General features: G+C 45.4%; 1 protein-coding gene across 1 annotated transcript; it reads right to left on the minus strand.

Moving 5' to 3' along the window:
* Nucleotides 1-1784: 1784 nt before the first annotated feature.
* LOC144668898 (asialoglycoprotein receptor 1-like) lies at nt 1785-17442 on the minus strand. Its single transcript, XM_078531361.1, has 9 exons — nt 17221-17442; nt 15991-16092; nt 15459-15533; nt 14391-14462; nt 13583-13654; nt 7970-8038; nt 5526-5677; nt 4029-4141; nt 1785-3170 (listed from the first exon to the last, which is right to left on the minus strand). The coding sequence occupies exons 1-9, from the start codon at nt 17303-17305 to the stop codon at nt 2990-2992; spliced, it is 921 nt and encodes a 306-aa protein (XP_078387487.1). The 5' UTR covers nt 17306-17442; the 3' UTR covers nt 1785-2989.
* Between the last annotated feature and the right edge of the window lie 2457 nt (nt 17443-19899).

Here is a 19899-nt window from a genome sequence, read left to right on the forward strand (position 1 = left end):
GCGCTTCACAGGAGCATTATAAAACAAAGCATGATACATAAGGAGATATTAGGTCAGATGACCAAAAGCTTGGTCAGAGGTAGGTTTTAAGGAGCATCTGGAGGGAGGAAAGCGAGATAGGGAGGCAATTCCAGAGTTGGGGCCGAGGCAAATGAAGACGCGGCCACCAGTGGTGGAACAATTACAATTGGAGATGCCCAAGAGGCCTAAATTAGAGGATCGCAGATATCTTGGAGGATTTTAAGGTTGGATGATGTTACAAGGATGAGGGGGAAGGGGAAAGGGGGTGAAAGGGGTGGGGTTGTGTGGGGGGAGGGCAAGGCCATAGATTTGAAAACAAAGCTGAGAATGTTAAAATCAAAACATTGCTTGACCTGGAGCCAAATCAAACACCACCCTGAATTGGCACTACATCGTTGTTCCTTCACTGTCACTGGGTCAAAATCCTAAAACTCCCTTCCTAACAGCACTGTGGGTGTGCCTATACCACATGGACTGCTGCAGTTCACCATCACCTTCTCAAGGGCAATTAGGGACGGGCGACAAATGTTGGCCTCATCACCGAGGCTCACACCCCCTGAATGAATTAACTATTTCAACCCAGGCTTGGTGGAGTGGGTGAGGGCAAGTGAAGAGTGGGGAATAGCAAGGACATCAAACAATGAAGAGGTGTTATTTTTCAGTCTTTCACGGGATGTAGACATCACTGGCAAGGCCAGCATTTGTTTCCCATCCCTAACTGCCCTTGGTTTTCCAGGGCCATTTAAGAATCAACTTTGTTACTGTGTGGTAAAGATGGCAGATTTGGCAGAACCAGATGGGTTTTTACAACAATCAAGGATAGTTCCATGGTCACCATTACTGAGGCTGGCTTTCAATTCCAGATTTTATTAATTGAATTTAAATTCCACCAGCTGCTGTGGTGGGATTTGGACCCCTGTCCTCAGAGCATCAGCCTGGGCCTCTGGATTACTGACTAGCTCAGTGACATTACCACTACGCCACCGCCTCTCCATAAAGTAAGACACTGATTGAACATTTCCACAGAGTTGCTCCCACTCAGCCAGCATAACCTCAGCAGAAGTCATGCAGTGAGTCTTCTGGAAGGATCCAGGAGCAGCTCCGAAAGAAATTCCTCATCGTTCAATTTTTAAGACATATTTTATTTCGATTTGATTCTTTCTCCTGGAATTGTTTTTCCCTCAATCTGCTGAATCCTTTCTCCCTCTGGGGGGGCTTTGTTGTCCGTGAATTCATCGCCCAGTTGAGTTCGGTTGCACATTCCAGAATCTTGGAATCCAGGCAATGTTCCGTCTGTTTTCTGGCCATTCTTTTCCTGGTTTTCCAGGTGACAAGGGTTGCGACGGGAGGGGGAGGAATGGGAGGAGGAGGAGGGTGGGTAGGGGAAGGGGGTTAAACCTGCCTCTCCCTTTGTCACCAAATGAAAAAACAGAAAAATGGCAGGAAATGTAACTTCAATGGATACAACATCTGGTTTGATTTCTCATGTGTCTTGGTTAGCAAGTTGTCATTAAATCTGTGCTATTTTAACACGACACTGACTCAAACTGAAATGAAAGGGTTAATTAACACGTTAGCAGTGAACAGACAGGAAATTAGTGGGAACCCATTAACCCATGCTCCAAACACACACACACACACATACACACACAGAACTAATACCCAGGAGGTTTAACACTATCTAATAAATCTAATGAGCTGACAAACTGACTGAAAATACTACATGTGTATATCAACCATGGTAAGCAATAAAGCAGAAAAGAAAAGGTACAATTTATCTTTATTCAGTCAGCTGTAAGATAGACAGAGTATAAAAACAGGTACAGACTGCAAACAATCTCAATGTGGAAAGCACCTCTATAGGTTAATAGTGTGTTAATGTACAGAGTGATGTGGGTCACATCGAACTGAAAAGAAGACTCTGCATTTATATAGAACCTTTTACTTCCTCAAGACGCCTTTACTTTTGAAATGTAGTCACTGTTATAGAGAGACTCTGCCAACCTAGGTGACTGGCTGCCATTTGGCACTGTTAAGCTGAGTTCAGCTGAGTTTGGCAGTCTAGCACACTGTATTTATTCCAGATACCAACTGTTATGACACGGCAGATGATGTGTGCCAAGGAGATCAAATCCATGAGGGAAACTTGGTCACACTATCACAGTGGTTTTGCAATTTGTATTTATTTCGAGATGCGTGCCCTGAATTCAGAAGTAATAAGTCCAGCAAGACTTCAGAGATTTGTAAAAAACGAGATTAAATATTTGTTAACAAAAGAAAATATTTCAAGCGCATACACAGGTCTATAAATTACTTAAAACCCCTAATTATTCTGGCTTCCAGTTACACCCCCTTTAAGGCAATGGTTAAAAAAATAGATTTTAAACAGATTCCAGCAAATTAACACAATATCCTGTACAGTAGAATTCAAAGTGGCTTTTCCAGCTTCAGTTTCTGTAGACAGCAGGCTTAATGCACAAATACTGGAGGCTTCTTAAACTTCTGGTAGATCTTACACACATAGCCTCATTCTCCTTTGTACATGTTTCTCCCTTTTAATGTGTAAATTCCATTGTCCATACGTCTTTGGAACTTTACCTTTCTCATAATATAAATCTTTTCATGTTGCTACTATACTGTCAGTAGCCCTTGAGAAAAATAAACACATTCCTCAGCTTGCTTGTCTGGCTGTTTCTAAACAGATGAAAACCAAATCCCCCTTCATCTATCTAAAAATACAAATTCCCTTCACACCTTATATGCTAAGACCCCAACCATGTTTACTCATTAGCATATTAAAGACACTTCCTTACTCCTTTTGATAACTTCAACTTGCAGTCTGCTTGGCTACAAAGTGTAATTAAATCACACACACAGACAGAACACCGCAATCCCCCATAAACCTACTTTACACTAAACTAGAAAAATATTATGAAAATTATTATACTTTCGTAACACAACCAACTATTCAGAAAATGCCGCTTGTGTTATTGAGACTTGTGGCAGGATTTGAAGCTGTTTTGGCCCTTTGCTCGCAGATGTAGGGAAATTTCTGGGAGCACTGATTGTCATTCCAACTTCCTTGGTCATTGGTGTGGGCACAGTCCTCACCGGTCCCAGAATTGTTGGGTTCTTGAGGAGCCCAAAACCTTCAAACAACAAAGCGCACAGAAGTCACGGTAAGTATGACACAGCAGATTGCCCTGAAAGCAACATTACTCTAGAAGTAGCTACTGCGTGAAACATAAGAGCAATAATTTGCCTTTATATAGGACCTGGGATATAATGAAACACCCCAGAGTGCTTCACAGGATTTGCGTCACCTAGCGCCTGTCTTCCAGGCACAACATGGCCCCCAAGTCCTCAGAAGATGGCAGGCAGCAAGTGCGTGCATGCTTCTGAAGGAAGTTCCTTTATTCACCTCAGGAACAGGCACTTTGCAACTGCAAACCTGGCCTGGCATCTGATTGAGATCCATTCTCCAATGTGGGGCTTTGACCTGAGGCATGAGTGTTGCTACACAGGAGGGGCCATGGAGAGCATCACAGCAGAGGGTCTCAAACAGAGGGCCACACGCACACATTTTACAATGAAAGACCACGTGTGGTAATCAGGGACAAGGACTATCATCTGAGTGGTTTTTTTCCCCCTTCCTTAAAACCCTTTCTTCAAGGTTTTCTTTACATTTTTTTTTAAAGAACAGACATAGCTGTAATTTAAAGATGGAGCCAGATCACTGAAGGATCTCCACCAGAACTCCCTTTTTGAATTGGGAATTTGCATCTCTGATGTTTTTTTTCCACTATGGGAAGTTCCATGTCTTTATAACAAGATAATAATTGTTCTAACGATATCCAACTCTGAGAATATTCAGGGTGATGATATTGGAACCTATATTTTTAACATCTACTTCTGATTAAATAAAATTAGGTGCACAAGCTGGGCTGTAAGTCACTCAGGCGACCAGTGTCCAGCGCTTGCGCTGTGTAAACATCAAATGAACTTACGTTGGTGTTGTCTTGTAATCTGTGCCATCGACCCATTCCCACTTGTCCTCATTCTCATGATCAGTCAGGCCAATCCAGAATACTTTGGAGTCACTTTCCATTGCAACAGAATGCTGCACGAGGATGGAAATGGAATGAGCAATTCAAAAAAAGGAAACCTTATGTTATTTGCAAAATCTGCTATGGGCCTCAGGTTTAAATCTAGTGTTGCCAACTCTCCAGGATTGCCCTGGAGTCTCCAAGAATCGAAGATTAATCTCCGGCACATGGCAAAAATAACAGCAGGAAAATATATTGTAGGAAGGTTAACAAATATTGTGTTTTAAAAATAAACTTTGCTGAACATTTTTGCTCACAAGTCATAAAAATACAGAACATGGGAAATATAGGCTGTTTGGCTGACAGTCAGGAGTCATCCAATCAGGTAATGAGGACCCATCTGCATTCTGATTGGACTAGGATGAACACGTTGGGCAACCAATGGCAAAGAGTTTGTGGGTGGGATATTTGGAGGCAGAAAGTGATGTGATGAAAGCTCCAGGAATATGTCCAACATGGGTTGGCAACCTGACTTACCACCCATGGTTTCCAACACTTTAGTGTCAGGCACTGTCCACCACATGATGGGTCACCAGAGAGGGTTGCTGTACGGTGTGGATATGTTACCACTGGCATAGCCAACAAAACCACCCATTACCAGTCCAGGTCTGGATCTACTCCCGGACCCCATGCCAACTGTTCAGTGAGGGAGCTGCCCTCTCAGCAGCCATGACAATACCGAAGCCCCCTGGTCAATGATCAAACCCTCCACTGTGTCCTTATCGAATCAGGGTTCCTGCTCTCGCCTAGCATTCTGCTTAGTCACCTTCAGATGCTCATCTTCCTCATTCCCAGTTCAACATTAAACAGCTCACAACTTCGGAGGTACTTCCACCCCAGTGTTGGATATTCGAAATACAGCCAGGTTCAGCTGAGATCAAATCGGACACCTCTGGAAACCACAGTACCAAACTTACACCGAGGCAACTTGGGTGGGGGGGGATGAAAGTTGTTCCCATTATTTCTTGAAGGGTATTAGAGTTCTGAATGAATTAGATCAGCAGCAAAGGAATCCTCAGTATGCAAGTCCCAATGCCATCTTTTGCCTTCATTCTTCCCGACCCCCAATACCCAATTCCGGGGGAACCTGCCTCTCTGTGCCCACTCCTTTCCTCCCTGACATTCTGCCAATCCCACATTACCCCTATCTCATCTCCTTAGCTACCACAGTCATTGCTGCACAGGAACCGGAGGAGGTCATTCAGCCCCTCGAACCTGTTCCCGCCATTCAATCACATCAGGATTGGTCTGTACCTTGGCTCCACCTACCTGCCACGGTCCCATAATTGTTAATATATTTGCCTAATGAAAATCAGTGTGATACAGTCCTGAAAAATCTTTGCACTCAATCTTGAACAGACAATTGAAACTGTGCTGACTGTGTAAAATTAGATTTACCTGCTCTTCAATGGTATTAATGACGACAAGGTTGGACTGTCGGAGGGAACAGTACATCTTGCTTGAGGTCCACGAGGCTTTTTTAGTTGAAAAGAAGTAACAGCTGTCATTGAACTGTATCCAATGGCGAGGGCATTGAAGGTTCTGACATGCTGAAAAACATTTAACATTTACCTGTCAACACTGAGAGGCCAAATCAACAAAGTAGCGTAAAGTTTATTAAATTAACACAACGCGGAGGTAGTGACTTTCAGCCAACCACGGTTTTTAAGTTTAAGAGTGGTTCCATGTTGTTTCAAAACATTAATGATTTCCCTACAATTCTGGCCCCTTTTACACCCCAGGTTTCCATAACTTCACCATTGGCGGCTATGCCAGAGCCTCAGCAGGCGTTCTTATTTCACATCTGAAGTGAATTGTCCATTTTTCTTGATCTTTCAGTGGTTATAATAAATTGTTCTCTCTGTGATCTCTTTTGTCAATGTCTCAATGTTTATTTGGACAAGCTTAAGGGGTGTGAAGTGTTTGAAGCCTCTGTTATTGATACTTTAATGGTCTGGCTGATTGACACTTTTACAGGGCTATAGGAACAGCAGTTTTTTTTCCAAAGAAGATTTGCAAATGGGGTGTTTTTTTATCTTTCTCTCAGAATATCCACACTTGCCCCAGTTATTATATGGTTCATTGGTTATGTACATAGTGCATATTGGGTGAATATGCATGGAAGGGGCACAAGTTGGCATGGAGTTGGCATGGAGAATATGGGGGTCCATGGGGAGTGGCTGGGGGGCTTCAGTTGGCATTGAATAGGCAGAGAGAGAATAAGGGGCTATGGGGGTTGGTTGGGGGGGGGGTGCATAAGTTGGTTTGAGTTTGCATGGGTTGGCATGGAAGGTATAAGGTGCCTGAGGGTGAGTGCCGTAGGCTAGAGGGCCTAAAATCTTATAACACAACTGGGACAAAGTCTTAGAGAGCCAAAGTAGGGCATTCTAACCAGCCAACTTTGGAACTGGCCCGCCCCCATGGTTGCTGATGCTCTGCTTCCGGTGTCAGTCGGCCCAACTCCATCCCTTACCTGGCCCTCCGGAGCAAACATTGTGTGTACCGGGGCACGTTTTACCAAAGCAGGTCGGGCGAGTCAGGAAATTTCATGACTGGAGCTGCCCTGATTCTTGCCCACAAGCCTGGAGTAAAGCTCGAATCCAGAGCCTCCTGACTCAGGGGCAAGCGGACTAGCCATGAGCCACAGCTGCCTCACAAGGAAAGATGTCACAAAGGAAGATGGTTGTGGTTGTTGGAGGTCAATCATCTCAGCTCCAGGACATCGCTGCAGGAGTTCCTCAGGGTAGTGTCCTCGGCCCAACCATCTTCAGCTGCTTCATCAACAAAGCATCATAAGGTCAGAAATGGGGATGTTCACTGATAATTGCACAATGTTCATCACCATTCGCAACTCCTCAGATACTGAAGCAGTCCATGTCCAAATGCAGCAAGACCTGGACAATATCCAGGCTTGGGCTGACAAGTGGCAAGTAACATTCGCAGCACACAAGTGCCAGGCAATGACCACCTCCAACAAGACAGAATCTAACCATCGCCCCTTGATGTTCAATGGCATTACCATCACTGTATCCCCCACTATCAACACCCTGGGGGTTACCGTTGACCAGAAACTGAACTGAACTAGCCATATAAATACTGTGGCTGCAAGGGCAAGTCAGGGGCTGGGAATTCTGTGGAGAGTAACTCACCTCCTGACTCCCCAAAGCCTGTCCACCATCTACAAGGCACAGGTCAGGAGTGTGATGGAATACTCTCCACTTGCCTGGATGAGTGCAGCTCCAACAACACTCAAGAAACTGGACATCGTCCAGGACAAAGCAGCCGCTTGATTGGCACCACATCCACAAACATTCACTCCCTCCACCACTGACACACAGTAGCAGCAGTGTGTAGCATCTACAAGATGCACTGCAGCAACTCACCAAACCTCCCTAGACAGCACCTTCCAAACCCATGACCACTACCACCTAGAAGGAAAGGGAAGCAGATACATGGGAACACCACCACCTGGAGGTTCCCCCCAAGCCACTCACCATCCTGACTTGGAAATATATCGCCGTTCCTTCACTGACGCATGGTCTAAATCCTGGAACTCCCTCCCTAACAGCACTGTGGATGTACCTACACCACATGGGCTGCAGTGGTTCAAGAAGGCAGCTCACCACCACCTTCTCAAGGGCAACTAGGGATGGGCAATAAATGCTGGGCCAGCCAGTGATGCCCACATCCTATGAATGAATAAAAATGTCCTAGAGAGGGTTCAGAGGGGATTAAAAGAATGGACATGCTTCCCTCACATTCGTTTGAACAGACAGATCATTATTTAATCATTTTGAAATATATAAGCTTTATTTAAATCTGCTAATCTTCAGATAACTCACCAGGTTCTGGCAGCGTTTCTAGTTTCTTGGATATAGTGTTCATTAAGTTAGTAATCTTCTTCGATAGCTCTTCCAAAACTAAAAGCCAGAGGAAATCAAGAGTAGATCATAAGGATTAATAAATACAAACACACACATGAATAAGTGCACACTAACCCTCACACACACACTCACAAGCGCACTCACACACAAATAAGTACACACTAACCCTCACACACACTCACAAGCACATGCACACTCACACACAACGTCACAAATACACACACGGACGAACAATCAGATACACATATCATAAAGAATCAGACACACACACAATCAGACACACACACCCTCCTACACACACACACATTCACAAACAATCAGACACACACACAATCAGACACACACACTCACAAACAATCAGACATACACACACACATGCATGCACAACACTAACATGCACACACTAACACACACATATATACTCACAAGCACACATGCACTCAAGCAAAGACATAAACACACACTCACAAACAATCAGAGACACATAAACACACACTCACAATCAGACACACACATTCGGAAATAATCAGACACATGCACACACACTCACAATCAGACACACAAACACACACACTCACAATCAGAAACACACACTCAGAAATAATCAGACACGCACACACACACTCATAAAGTCAGACACACACACAAATAATCAGACACTCGCACACACACTAACACGCGCACTCACTCGCATTCACACACATACTAACACATTCTGTCCCACACTCAAACTCACAGGCACCCTTACTTAAACATACACTCACCCATCCTCACCCATATACAAGCACACACACGCACACACACACACACACACACACACACACATTCTCAGATACCAGAACTAATATTCTATCCCCTACACACACACAAACACAGTCACGTTCACCAATACTCACACACACAAAAAGACACTGAGGCTCGGATTTTTGCCACAACAGAGAGCCTCTCCGTCATTGGGAAAATCCCAGAAATGGCCGAAAATTCTAAGCCCTATCCCTGAACCTGGCATTTCCTATCTTCACGGGGCAGGACTGGAGTCGGGTCAGTGTTCACACATGCACGGTTTGCGGAGACAGCTGGCCATTTAAATACCAGCTGCCTCCTCTATCGTGGGATTTTGGAAGAACAGGAGAGTAGAGTCGGGAATGTGCAGATTTGAACAGGTAAGAGGAGGTCTGAACTTGGTGAAATTCTTATGGATAGCCGGGTAATCCTTTGGAGAGGTAAGGTACCACTTTGCATAGGTTCCTGAGACACCTTTGGGAATGGTAAGGCACCCTTTGGGATTGTTAAAGTGAACATGATTATGCACTTTTTATGCACAAACTCATTGCAACTGCCAAGCTGTAAAAGAGGTGTCTGAGAGCTGTTTGGGAAATGTCCATCTGTCCAGGAAATGTCCAGGGGCTGTCCAGCTGTCAAGGAAATGTCCAGGAACTGTCCAGCTGTCAAGGGAATGTCCAGGGGCTGTCCAGCTGTCAAGGAAATGTCCAGGAACTGTCCAGCTGTCAAGGAAATGTCCAGGGGCTGTCCAGCTGTCCAGGAAATGTCCAGGAACTGTCTATCTGTCCAGGAAATGTCCAGGAACTGTCCAGCTGTCAAGGAAATGTTAAGAAGCTGTCCTGCTGTTGGGTGTGATTTTACGCTGCTGTGATTCCATGGTCCCGCTAAAGTCAATGGAGTTTTGAATGGCTCACTGCATTTTATGACCCCACCCCTGCCACAATGGGGCTGTAAAATTTTGCCCATCAAAGTTACCCAGAAAGTGTCAAAGCTGTCAAGGAACTGTCCAAGGATACTACTTGAGTTGGCATGGAGTGGGTAAGGGTAAAGGGTGGTGGGGGGCATGCATTGACATGAGTCGGCACTAAATTGGCATAGGGGCTATGGGGCCAATGGAGTGGGTAGAAGGGCTCTAAGTTGGCATGGATGGGGCATAGAGAGTGTGTGGGGGCTGAGGGCTGAAGGGATGTTTTTTGTTTTATTATGTTTTAGTTATTTAAACACAGTGCCATGGCACAGAGCCTGCCCTTGCACCCAGCACACCTCCGCGCCCGACAGACTGTGGATTCATTCTGGGGCCATCCTGACTCCTGTTTCAGCCCAAGGATGAAAATCTGGGCCTAACAGTTCCTCCCCTATACACACACACAGCACACAGCTCACTCACACACACACTAACACATCATCACCACCCCCCTACACACACACTAACACATCATCAACACCCCCCCCTACACACAACACACACACACACAACACACACACACACTAACACATCATCAACCCCCCCTACACACAACACACACACTAACACATCATCAACACCACCCCCTACACACAACACACTCACACACACAATAACACATCATCAACCCCCCCCTACACACAACACACACACACACACTAACACATCACCACCCCCCTACACACACACTAACACGCCATCAACCCCCCCCACACACAACACACACACTAACACATCATCAACACCCCCCCCACACACAACACACACACACACACAAACACATCATCAACCCCCCCTATACACAACACACACACACACACTAACACATCATCAACACCCCCCCTACACACAACACACACACTAACACATCATCAACCCCCCCTACACACAACACACACACACACTAACACATCATCACCACCCCCCTACACACAACACACTCACACACACACTAACACATCATCACCACCCCGCTACACACAACACACTCACACACACTAACACATCATCAACCCCCCCGCTACACACAACACACACACACACTAACACATCATCAACCCCTACCTACACACAACACACACACACACTAACACATCATCACCACCCCCCTACACACAACACACTCACACACACACTAACACATCATCACCACCCCCCTACACACAACACACTCACACACACACTAACACATCCTTCATCCACCCACCAGCATATTTTTGAAATTCATTTAGGGGATGTGGGCATCGCTGGCTGGGTCAGCATTTATTGCCCATCCCTAATTGCCCTTGAGAAGGTGGTGGTGAGCTGCCTTCTTGAACCGCTGCAGTCCATGAGGTGCAGGTACACCCACAGTGCTGTTAGGGAGGGAGTTCCAGGATTTTGACCCAGCGACAGTGAAGGAATGGTGATATGTTTCCAGGTCAGGATGGTGAGTGACTTAGAGGGGAACTTCCAGGTGGTGATGTTCCCATCTGTCTGCTGCCCTTGTCCTTCTAGATTGTAGTAGTCATGGGTTTGGAAGGCGCTGTCTAAGCAGCCTTGGTGAGTTCCTGCAGTGCATCTTGTAGACGGTACACACTGCTGCTACTGTGTGTCGGTGGTGGAGGGAGTGAATGTTTGTGGATGGGGTGTCAATCAAGCGGGTTGCTTTGTCCTGGATGGTGTCAAGCTTCTTGAGTGTTGTGGGAGCTGCACTCATCCAGGCAAGTGGGGAGTATTCCATCACACTCCTGACCTGTGCCTTGTAGATGGTGGACAGGCTTTGGGGAGCCAGGAGGTGAATTACTTGCCACAGGATTCCTGCCTCTCACCTGCTCTTGTAGCCACAGTATTTATATGGCTAGTCCAGTTCAGTTTCTGGTCAATGGTAACCCCCAGAATGTTGATAGTGGGGGATTCAGTGATGGTAATGCCATTGAATGTCAAGGGCCGATGGTTATATTCTCCCTTGTTGGAGATAGTCATTGCCTGGCACTTGTGTGGCGTGAATGTTACTTGCCACTTGTCAGCCCAAATCCGGATATTGTCCAGGACTTGCTGCATTCGAACATGGACTGCTTCAGTATCTGAGGAATCACAAATGGTGCTGAACACTGTGCAATCATCAGCGAACATCCCCACTTCTGACCTTATGATGGAAGGAAGGTCATTGATGAAGCAGCTGAAGATGGTTGGGCCGAGGACACTACCCTGAGGAACTCCTGCAGTGATGTCCTGGAGTTGAGATGACTGACCTCCAACAACCACAACCACCTTCCTTTGTCCTAGGTATGACTCCAACCAGTGGAGAGTTTTCACCTTCCCATTGACACCAGTTTTGCTAGGGCTCCTTGATGCCACATTCGGTCAAATGCTGCCTTGATGTCAAGGGCAGTCACTCTCACCTCACCTTGGGAGCTCAGCTCTTTTGTCCATGTTTGAACCAAGGCTGTAATGAGGTCAGAAGCTGAGTGACCCTGGTTGATGACCTCTTCCATTAATTTATGATGATGGAGAGTAGACTGATAATTGGCCAGGTTGGATTTCTTCTAATTTTTGTGTACAGGGCAATTTTCCACATAGCTGGGTAGATGCCTGTGTTGTATCTGTATTGGAACAGCTTGGCTAGGGGTGCTGGAAGTCCTGGAGCATAAGTGTTTAGTACTATTGCCAGAATATTGTCAGGGCCCATAGCCTTTGCACTATCCAGTGCCTTCAGTCGTTTCTTGATATCATGTGGAGTGAATCGAATTGGCTGAAGACTGGCACCTGTGATGCTGGGGACCTCCGGAGGAGGCTGAGATGGATCATCCACTCAGCACTTCTGGCTGAAGATTGTAACAAATGCTTCAGCCTTATCTTTTGCACTGATGTGCTGGGCTCCTCCATCATTGAGCATGGGGATATTTGTGGAGCCTCCTCCTCCAGTGAGTTGTTTAATTGTCCACCACCATTCATGGCTGGATGTGGCAGGACTGCAGAGCTTAGATTTGATCTGTTGGTTGTGGGATCGCTTAGCTCTGTCTATCGCTTGCTGATTATGCTGTTTGGCACACAAGTAGTCCTGTGTTATAGCTTAACCAGGTTGATACCTCATTTTTAGGTATGCCTGATGCTGCTCCTGGCATGCCCTCCTGCACTCCTCATTGAACCAGGGTTGATCCCCTGGCTTGGTGGTAATGGTAGAGTGGGAAATATGCCAGGCCATGAGGTTACAGGTTGTGTTCGAGTACAATTCTGCTGCTGCTGATGGCCCACAGCGCCTCATGGATGCCCAGTCTTGAGTTGCTAGACCTGTTCGAAATCTATCCCATTTAGCACAGTGGAGGTGAGGTATACACACTTCTGCATTCAAACTCCGATCGTGCTGTTGGGGTTTGGAAAGCCTTAGGCTTGTACAAATGGTGATGTTTGGAGACACTGCAAAGGCCTCTCTCTCTGTCTTTGTACCATTTCTTTCTCTCTCTCTCTCTCTCGGGGCAATAATCCTCCCAGGAGAGGTTGGGAGCTGCTGCCACCTGCAGGAATTGACCCTCACTGCACACTGTCCACTAAATAATTAAATTCACTTCGATTGTCCCAGGCTGATGTATACAATCAGATCAAACACACCGTATTCAGCACCTGCCTTGCATTTGAAAGATTATTAGAAATTAGTTGAAGGATTGAAGATTAGAACGTGCAATGGTTGGATGGTGCGTTTAAATATTTTACTGTTCAGTGCTCAGTTTGTTATAATTAAATATGATGAATGTGTTACTGAGTGAGGTTGGGTGATATCTGCTCCTGAATCCCTGCTCAGCCTTCCTGAAGCTGCTGTTTAGTTGAGCCAACACCCCACTCACCTCCTGTACCCATCTGTGTCACTTGATCCTGAATATGCAGCTCCAGTTCCTTCAGGTCTGATTTGTCTGAAACTGAAATGTAAGAAAAGATTTAGACTTCAAGCCACACTGTGGTTTACAGTTGGCGAGGGGGGGGAAATGAATCCCTTCGCCTCCCGGGAACGACTTCATATCAGCATTTCAATTAATGCCAGAGATTTGGAGAGAAGCAAACAGGACTCACTGCGGTGTTGACAGAGATTTGCAACGTACAGATTATACAAGGAAGGGGAGACTCAGAAGTCAGTGCTCGCCCCAGGCTGATGTATAAAATCAGAATGAAGTTGTGTCACAGTTATTACTAAACACACACTGTAAATTAAAAAAGAAAGTCATGGCTGAATTTCTCTTTCTTGGTTGGGAGAGATACGATGGGCTGAATGGCCTCCTTTTGTACCATACATTTTCTATATTTCGTTATGGGACAGAATTCTTTTCCGAGCTCCACAAATTCTATTCCTCTTTTCCTGAGGGGTTCCATTTGTGTTCATTGGGTATCAGGAGAACAGGGTTCCTCACGCGATTCTTAGCGTGGGAGTCAAACATGAGTGCAGGCTGGCTAATTAGGCATGGGGTGCATCACAGTCAGTCCCGATTCTGTCCTCACTTAACGTCCTCCCGTACACACTTGCCAATAGTGGAGACTTGGGATGGCAAAGGGGAGATGTGTTCCCCGGCTAATTCTGAGTGAGACTGGGGGGTTTATTTTCCCAGTTGCCACTGATTGAATCATGCAGCCACTCAACTGATCCAACCCTGTCCCACTCACCTCTTTCACCCAACCGTGTCACTTCATTTCGAATACGCAGCTCGAGTTCCTTCAGTTCTGATTTGTCTGAAACTAAAGATTTAGACTTCAGGGTTAGAATATAGGAAATGAACTCAAAACGTGTGCAGCATGAGTTACAATGCAGGGAAAACGAATCCCTTCACCTCTCTGGCTTGTATTAAGCAATTCATAACAGAATATCAACTAATGCCTGAGATTTGCAACGTCCAGATTTACACAAGGAAGAGGAGATTCAGAAAGCTATTGTCTCCCCCCACCCCCCCAAGGTTTGAGATGCAAGGAGAGGTAAGTTGGAGTGGGAGATGATGGAATCCAGGTTACATTGGTGGGAGAAAAAGGAAGATTATACAGGACAGGTATAAAGAACATAAGACAACAACAACTTGCATTTAGATAGTGCCTTTAACATAGTAAAACATCTCAAGGTCCTTCACAGGAGTGTTATCAGCAAAATTTGACACTCAGCTAAATAAGGAGACATTGGGACAGGTAACCCAAAAGCTTGGTCAAAGGGCGTCTTTCAGGAAGAGGGAGAAATAGCAAAGTGGAGAGGTTTAGGGAGGGAATTTCAGAGTTTAGGACCTAGGCAGTGGAAGGATGAACCCCATGGACTTGGGAGCTTGGTCTTAAAGTTAAATCAGAGTTCGAGTTCAAATCCCACCATGACAATCTATGCAACTAAATTGGGTTATTTGCCAGAAGTTATGGTCAAGTTAAAATCCAGTTAGTTTCAGTGCTGCTGTACAGCAGAGCCCGAGCAGGACTCTGAATCCACACTATGGGCTAAATTCCCTCTGAAACGGCCTAACTCAAGTTGTTTGAAAATAAATCAGAAAACCGAGAAACTCCTTGGGTTAGGTCAGGACTTGTAACAAATGTGACCTTGTCATTGCAGCCCAAGACCAAATTATAAATAGTGTTAGAATCACTGAGTAATTAGCTGCGAAATTGATTGAGGTTCTGATCATTTGTCCTTTACTCTGGATCCTTGGATTTCTACAGGTGAAATCCCTCCCATGTCACCGTATTCTCCCATACTCCACTCACCATTATTCAGGGCGTGAGAGACCTGCGTCTGGACCTGCGACTGAAACTCCTCCACTGTCTCATTGGTCTCTGAACCTGAGAAATCAGCAAGAGTTTAGTTACAAAGTTCATTTAGCAGCCGAGAGAGGGTAAACTAAATTCCCCAGAGGTCAGATTGCTAGCGACAAATTGTGGCAGCCAAATGTAACTTCCCGGACAAGTCAGAATGGTCAACAGATTCAGACCTTTAAGAAGTCTGAATTTGGTGTAAACCCATCTACACCACATGGACCACAACAATTGATGAGGAAACCCCATCCCCATCTTCTCTAGGGCGACCAGGGGATGGACAATGAATGGCGACCATCCCAATGCTGACCACGTCCCAAGAAGACATTAAAAGAAACGAGTCATAAGGACTTGAAACGTTAACTCTGTCCCTCTCTCCGCAGTTTTTTCCCCAGCATTTTTGTTTCAGATTCCCAGCATCCGCAGTATTTTGCTTCCACCATCAAAGAAACTCAACGCGGACATGAAGTGGAAAGTTACTCACATTTAATGACTCCAGTGATCAGAAGAATGAGGAAGATACACAGAATGATGAAGATTAGGAGCATCAGCCACTTTCTGGAGAAGGCTGACTTAAATCGGCTACCTGAGATTTCAAACATGGTGCTGATTAGAATGTGGTATTTTATGGTATCAAAGTCTTCAAAATGATTGGTGAACATATTTGCTGCCAGATTCACTCACTTTTATCTTTAAAGATATTGGCTAGCAAAAACCAATGCCAAACAACAGGAACACACCCATCTCAACAGGCAGAAAATAAACTGAGGATCCTCAGGACACCCCAAACCTTTCTACAGCCCAATACCATGCATCTGAAGTGTTGTCACTATGATGAAGGGATTATGGTGGCCAATTTAAACACAGATAGTAATGTGATAATGACTAGTTCATTTATTTTGGCGATGTTGGTTAAAAGATAAATATTGACCAAGACACCGGGCAGAACAACCCCCTGCTCTTCTTTGAAGTAATGCCTTAGGATCTTTTATGCCCAACTGAGTTTGTAGACGGGACGTCTGACAGTGCAGCACCTCCTCAGTTCAGCACTGAAGCATCACCCTTGATTATGTGCTCACAACCTTCTGACCCGGAGGCGAGGGTGATAGCATGGAACCAGGATCGACACCTTAAAGGAGCTTGATTGCTCCATCAACAGCTGAGCCCACAAATTTGGGTTGCACAGGATTTGCCTAAAACAAATCTGGAAAGTCACAGCAAGTCTTTCTGCTGCTGAATCAATTCCTCTCAAGTCTCTGACTCTATTAAACACATCATTTACATTATCCTGCAGTGGGGAGGGCTGACACATGGGGGCTTTGCACTTTGGAGCCCTGTCACATCTTCAAAATGAATGTTATTTTTCTAGTTTTCAAATCCCTCCATGGTCCCTATCTCTGTGACCTCCTCCAACATTCTCAAATCTCTACATTCTTCTGCTGTCTTCCACAGCTCTGATTTTCATTACATCATCATTGGTGTCCCTACCTTCAGCTGCCTAAGCTGTACGCTTTGGAGTTCCCTCCCCAAATATCTCTGCTTCTCTACCTCTCTGTCCTCCTTTCGGATGCTTCATGACTAACATTCCCCCCTCACTCAATACCAGCAAATGAGAAATTCATGTAACTCTCATGACTGTTTACACAACAATATACTCAAGACAGAATGTCCACTCCAGCACACTCATTCTTGCCTTCGCTGAATGAAAATGTACCTGGAAACCGCTTAGTCCGTTGCTGTTTTTGTTCATTGTCAAGACTGAAGTTCTCATAATCATCGTTGGCATGTTCTCCAGCCATTCTGTAAGACAATGCAGAAACTGGTGCTGAGCTTCACATGGAGCTGGTGAGGGAATGGGGAACTTTATATGGTCTGTTATGTCAAAGATCCTAATACCCAAGCCAATTGTATTGTGATTTCCCCCAGTGCCCACTGTGTCTCCTTTTGCAGAATTGAAACCAGTTTAAGGAAAAGCTGACACTGACGTTTATGATTATATATAGCTCTTACAGGAGGAAGGAAATGATGACCAATGATCAAATTGCCTAAAGTGCAAGTCAACATTATCAATGCAAACATTTAGGAAAAATTAAGCAAGGGTTTTCTCATGTCTTGTGCTTCAGGGGGTCAGAATCCTGCCCAGGGTTTGAGTATTTTGCACATAGAATGTTGGTCATGGAAGGGCAATGGTTCTGGAAGGATGATGGTTCTGGAATGGTAATGGTTCTGGAAGGGCGATGACTCTGGAATGGTGATGGTTCTGGAAGGGTGATGGTTCTGGAAGAGCAATGGTTCTGGAAGAGCAATGGCTCTGGAGGGTGATAGTTCTGGAACGGTGATGGTTCTGGAAGGGTGATGGTTCTGGAAGGGTGATGGTTCTGGAAGGGTGATGGTTCTGAAAGGGCAATGATTCTGGAAGAGCAATGGTTCTGGAAGAGCAATGGCTCTGGAGAGGTGATAGTTCTGGAACGGTGATGGTTCTGAAAGGGCGATGGTTCTGGAAGGGTGATGGTTCTGGAACGGTGATGGTTCTGAAAGGGCGATGGTTCTGGAAAGGTGATGGTTCTGGAAGGGTGATGGTTCTGGAAGGGTGATAGTTCTGGAAGGGTGGTGGTGCTGGAAGGGCAATCGTTCTGGAAGAACCATGGTTCTGAAAGGGCGATGGTTCTGGAATGGTGATAGCTCTGGAAGGGCAATGGTTCTGGAGGGGTGGTGGTTCTGAAAGGGCAATGATTCTCGAAGGTCAATGGTGCTGGAAGGTCAATGGTTCTGGAACAGTGATGGTGCTGGAGGTGTGCGAGGTCTTAAGAGAAATCCTGTCGACAGTTCTTGTGGTCTGGTAAACCAATGAGCTTCCTCTCCAGATCTGGAAGTACCAATGGAACACACATAAAGGATTTCTCTGCTGCAAGTGAGATGGCTGGTGGAAGTATGTAAGAAAAAAAGTAGAGTGCAAGAAACCATCACCTGTACTGAATTCAACACTCAATGTTTTTTTTATTCATTCACGGGATGTGCCAGAACTTATTGCCCATCCCTAGTTGCCCTTGAGAAGGTGGTGGTGAGCTGCCTTCTTGAACCGCAGCGGTCCAAGAAGGCTGCTCACCACCACCTTCTCAAGGCGAATATTTCAAGTTGAATATCATTGAGGAGCTGACTTCTGGAAGATTCTTGCGCTGATTGCCTGTTCCTCCAATCAGCTTGGTGGTCACCCACTTATCTCTCCCCAACTCTCTGTAGCTGCAGGGCAAGAAAGTCCTCAAACAGCTCCTTTTGAAAATTTCAGCTTCCCCTGTACACTCTGGTGTTGGGTATAGGGAGTATAATTTCAAAGTTTATGGATGATACTAAACTTGGTAAAGCAGGAAATAATGAGGGGGATAGTAACGGACTTCAGGAGCACATGGACAGACTGGGGAAAAGAGCACATGCATGGCAGATGTAGTTTAATGTGGACAAGTGTGAAATGTTGCACTTTGGGAAAAACAGCAGGGAGAGGCAGTATAATCTGCAGGGGATCCAAGAGCACAAGGACTTTGGGATGCATAGCCACATATTCTTCAAGGTGGCAAGGTGAGTTGGTAAAGAAGGTGTATGGGACATTTAGTTTTGTGAATAGGGGCACAGGATACAAAAACAGAGAATTTGTGCTAGACTTTTACAAATCTATGGTTTGACCTCGGCTCGGGTGTGTCGACATGGGGACCACACTGTATGAAGAATGTCAAAGCCCTGGAGATAGTGCAGGGAATTTTGACCAGGGCGACACCAACAGTGAGGGGCTTCAGTTATGTGGTGAGATGGAGAAGCTGCGAATGTTTTCCTTAGAGCAGGGATGGTTAAAGGGAGATTTAGTGGCGATATTCTGAATTAGGAGGGGTTTCTATGAAGAAAATAGGGAGAAACTGTTTCCACTGGAAAGTGGGTTGTTAACCAGAGGACATCGATTTAAAATAATTGGCAAAAGAACTAGAATTATTGAAGCTTACAGCACAAAAGGAGACCATTCAGCCCATCATGTCTGTGCTGGCTCTTTGAAATAGTAGTCATTCTTAGCTGAACATCCCCGATTTTATCGGTGCTCTGCAAACTCCCCATCCTCAAGCACCTGCTCAACTCCCTTTTAAAATTATTTATGGAATCAGCTTGGGCCACCTTTACAAGATCGAGCGATCCAGAACCTGACAGCTTCTGTGTAAAAAAAAAAGTCTCCTTGTCTCCCCTCGAGATCTTTCGCCAATGATTTTGAATCCACCACCCCTAGTTATTATTAGTTTTACTCTCTCCCTGTCGAGGCCTCTCATCACCTGGAAAACCTTTATTAGGTAGGTTACCTCTTAACCTTCTCAGTCCCAAGGAGAACAGTCTTAACTTTTCCATCTCTCATCGTAGC

This window comes from Cetorhinus maximus, chromosome 28 (assembly GCF_964194155.1).
Source record: "Cetorhinus maximus chromosome 28, sCetMax3.hap1.1, whole genome shotgun sequence".
NCBI classification, from domain to species: Eukaryota; Metazoa; Chordata; class Chondrichthyes; order Lamniformes; family Cetorhinidae; genus Cetorhinus; species Cetorhinus maximus.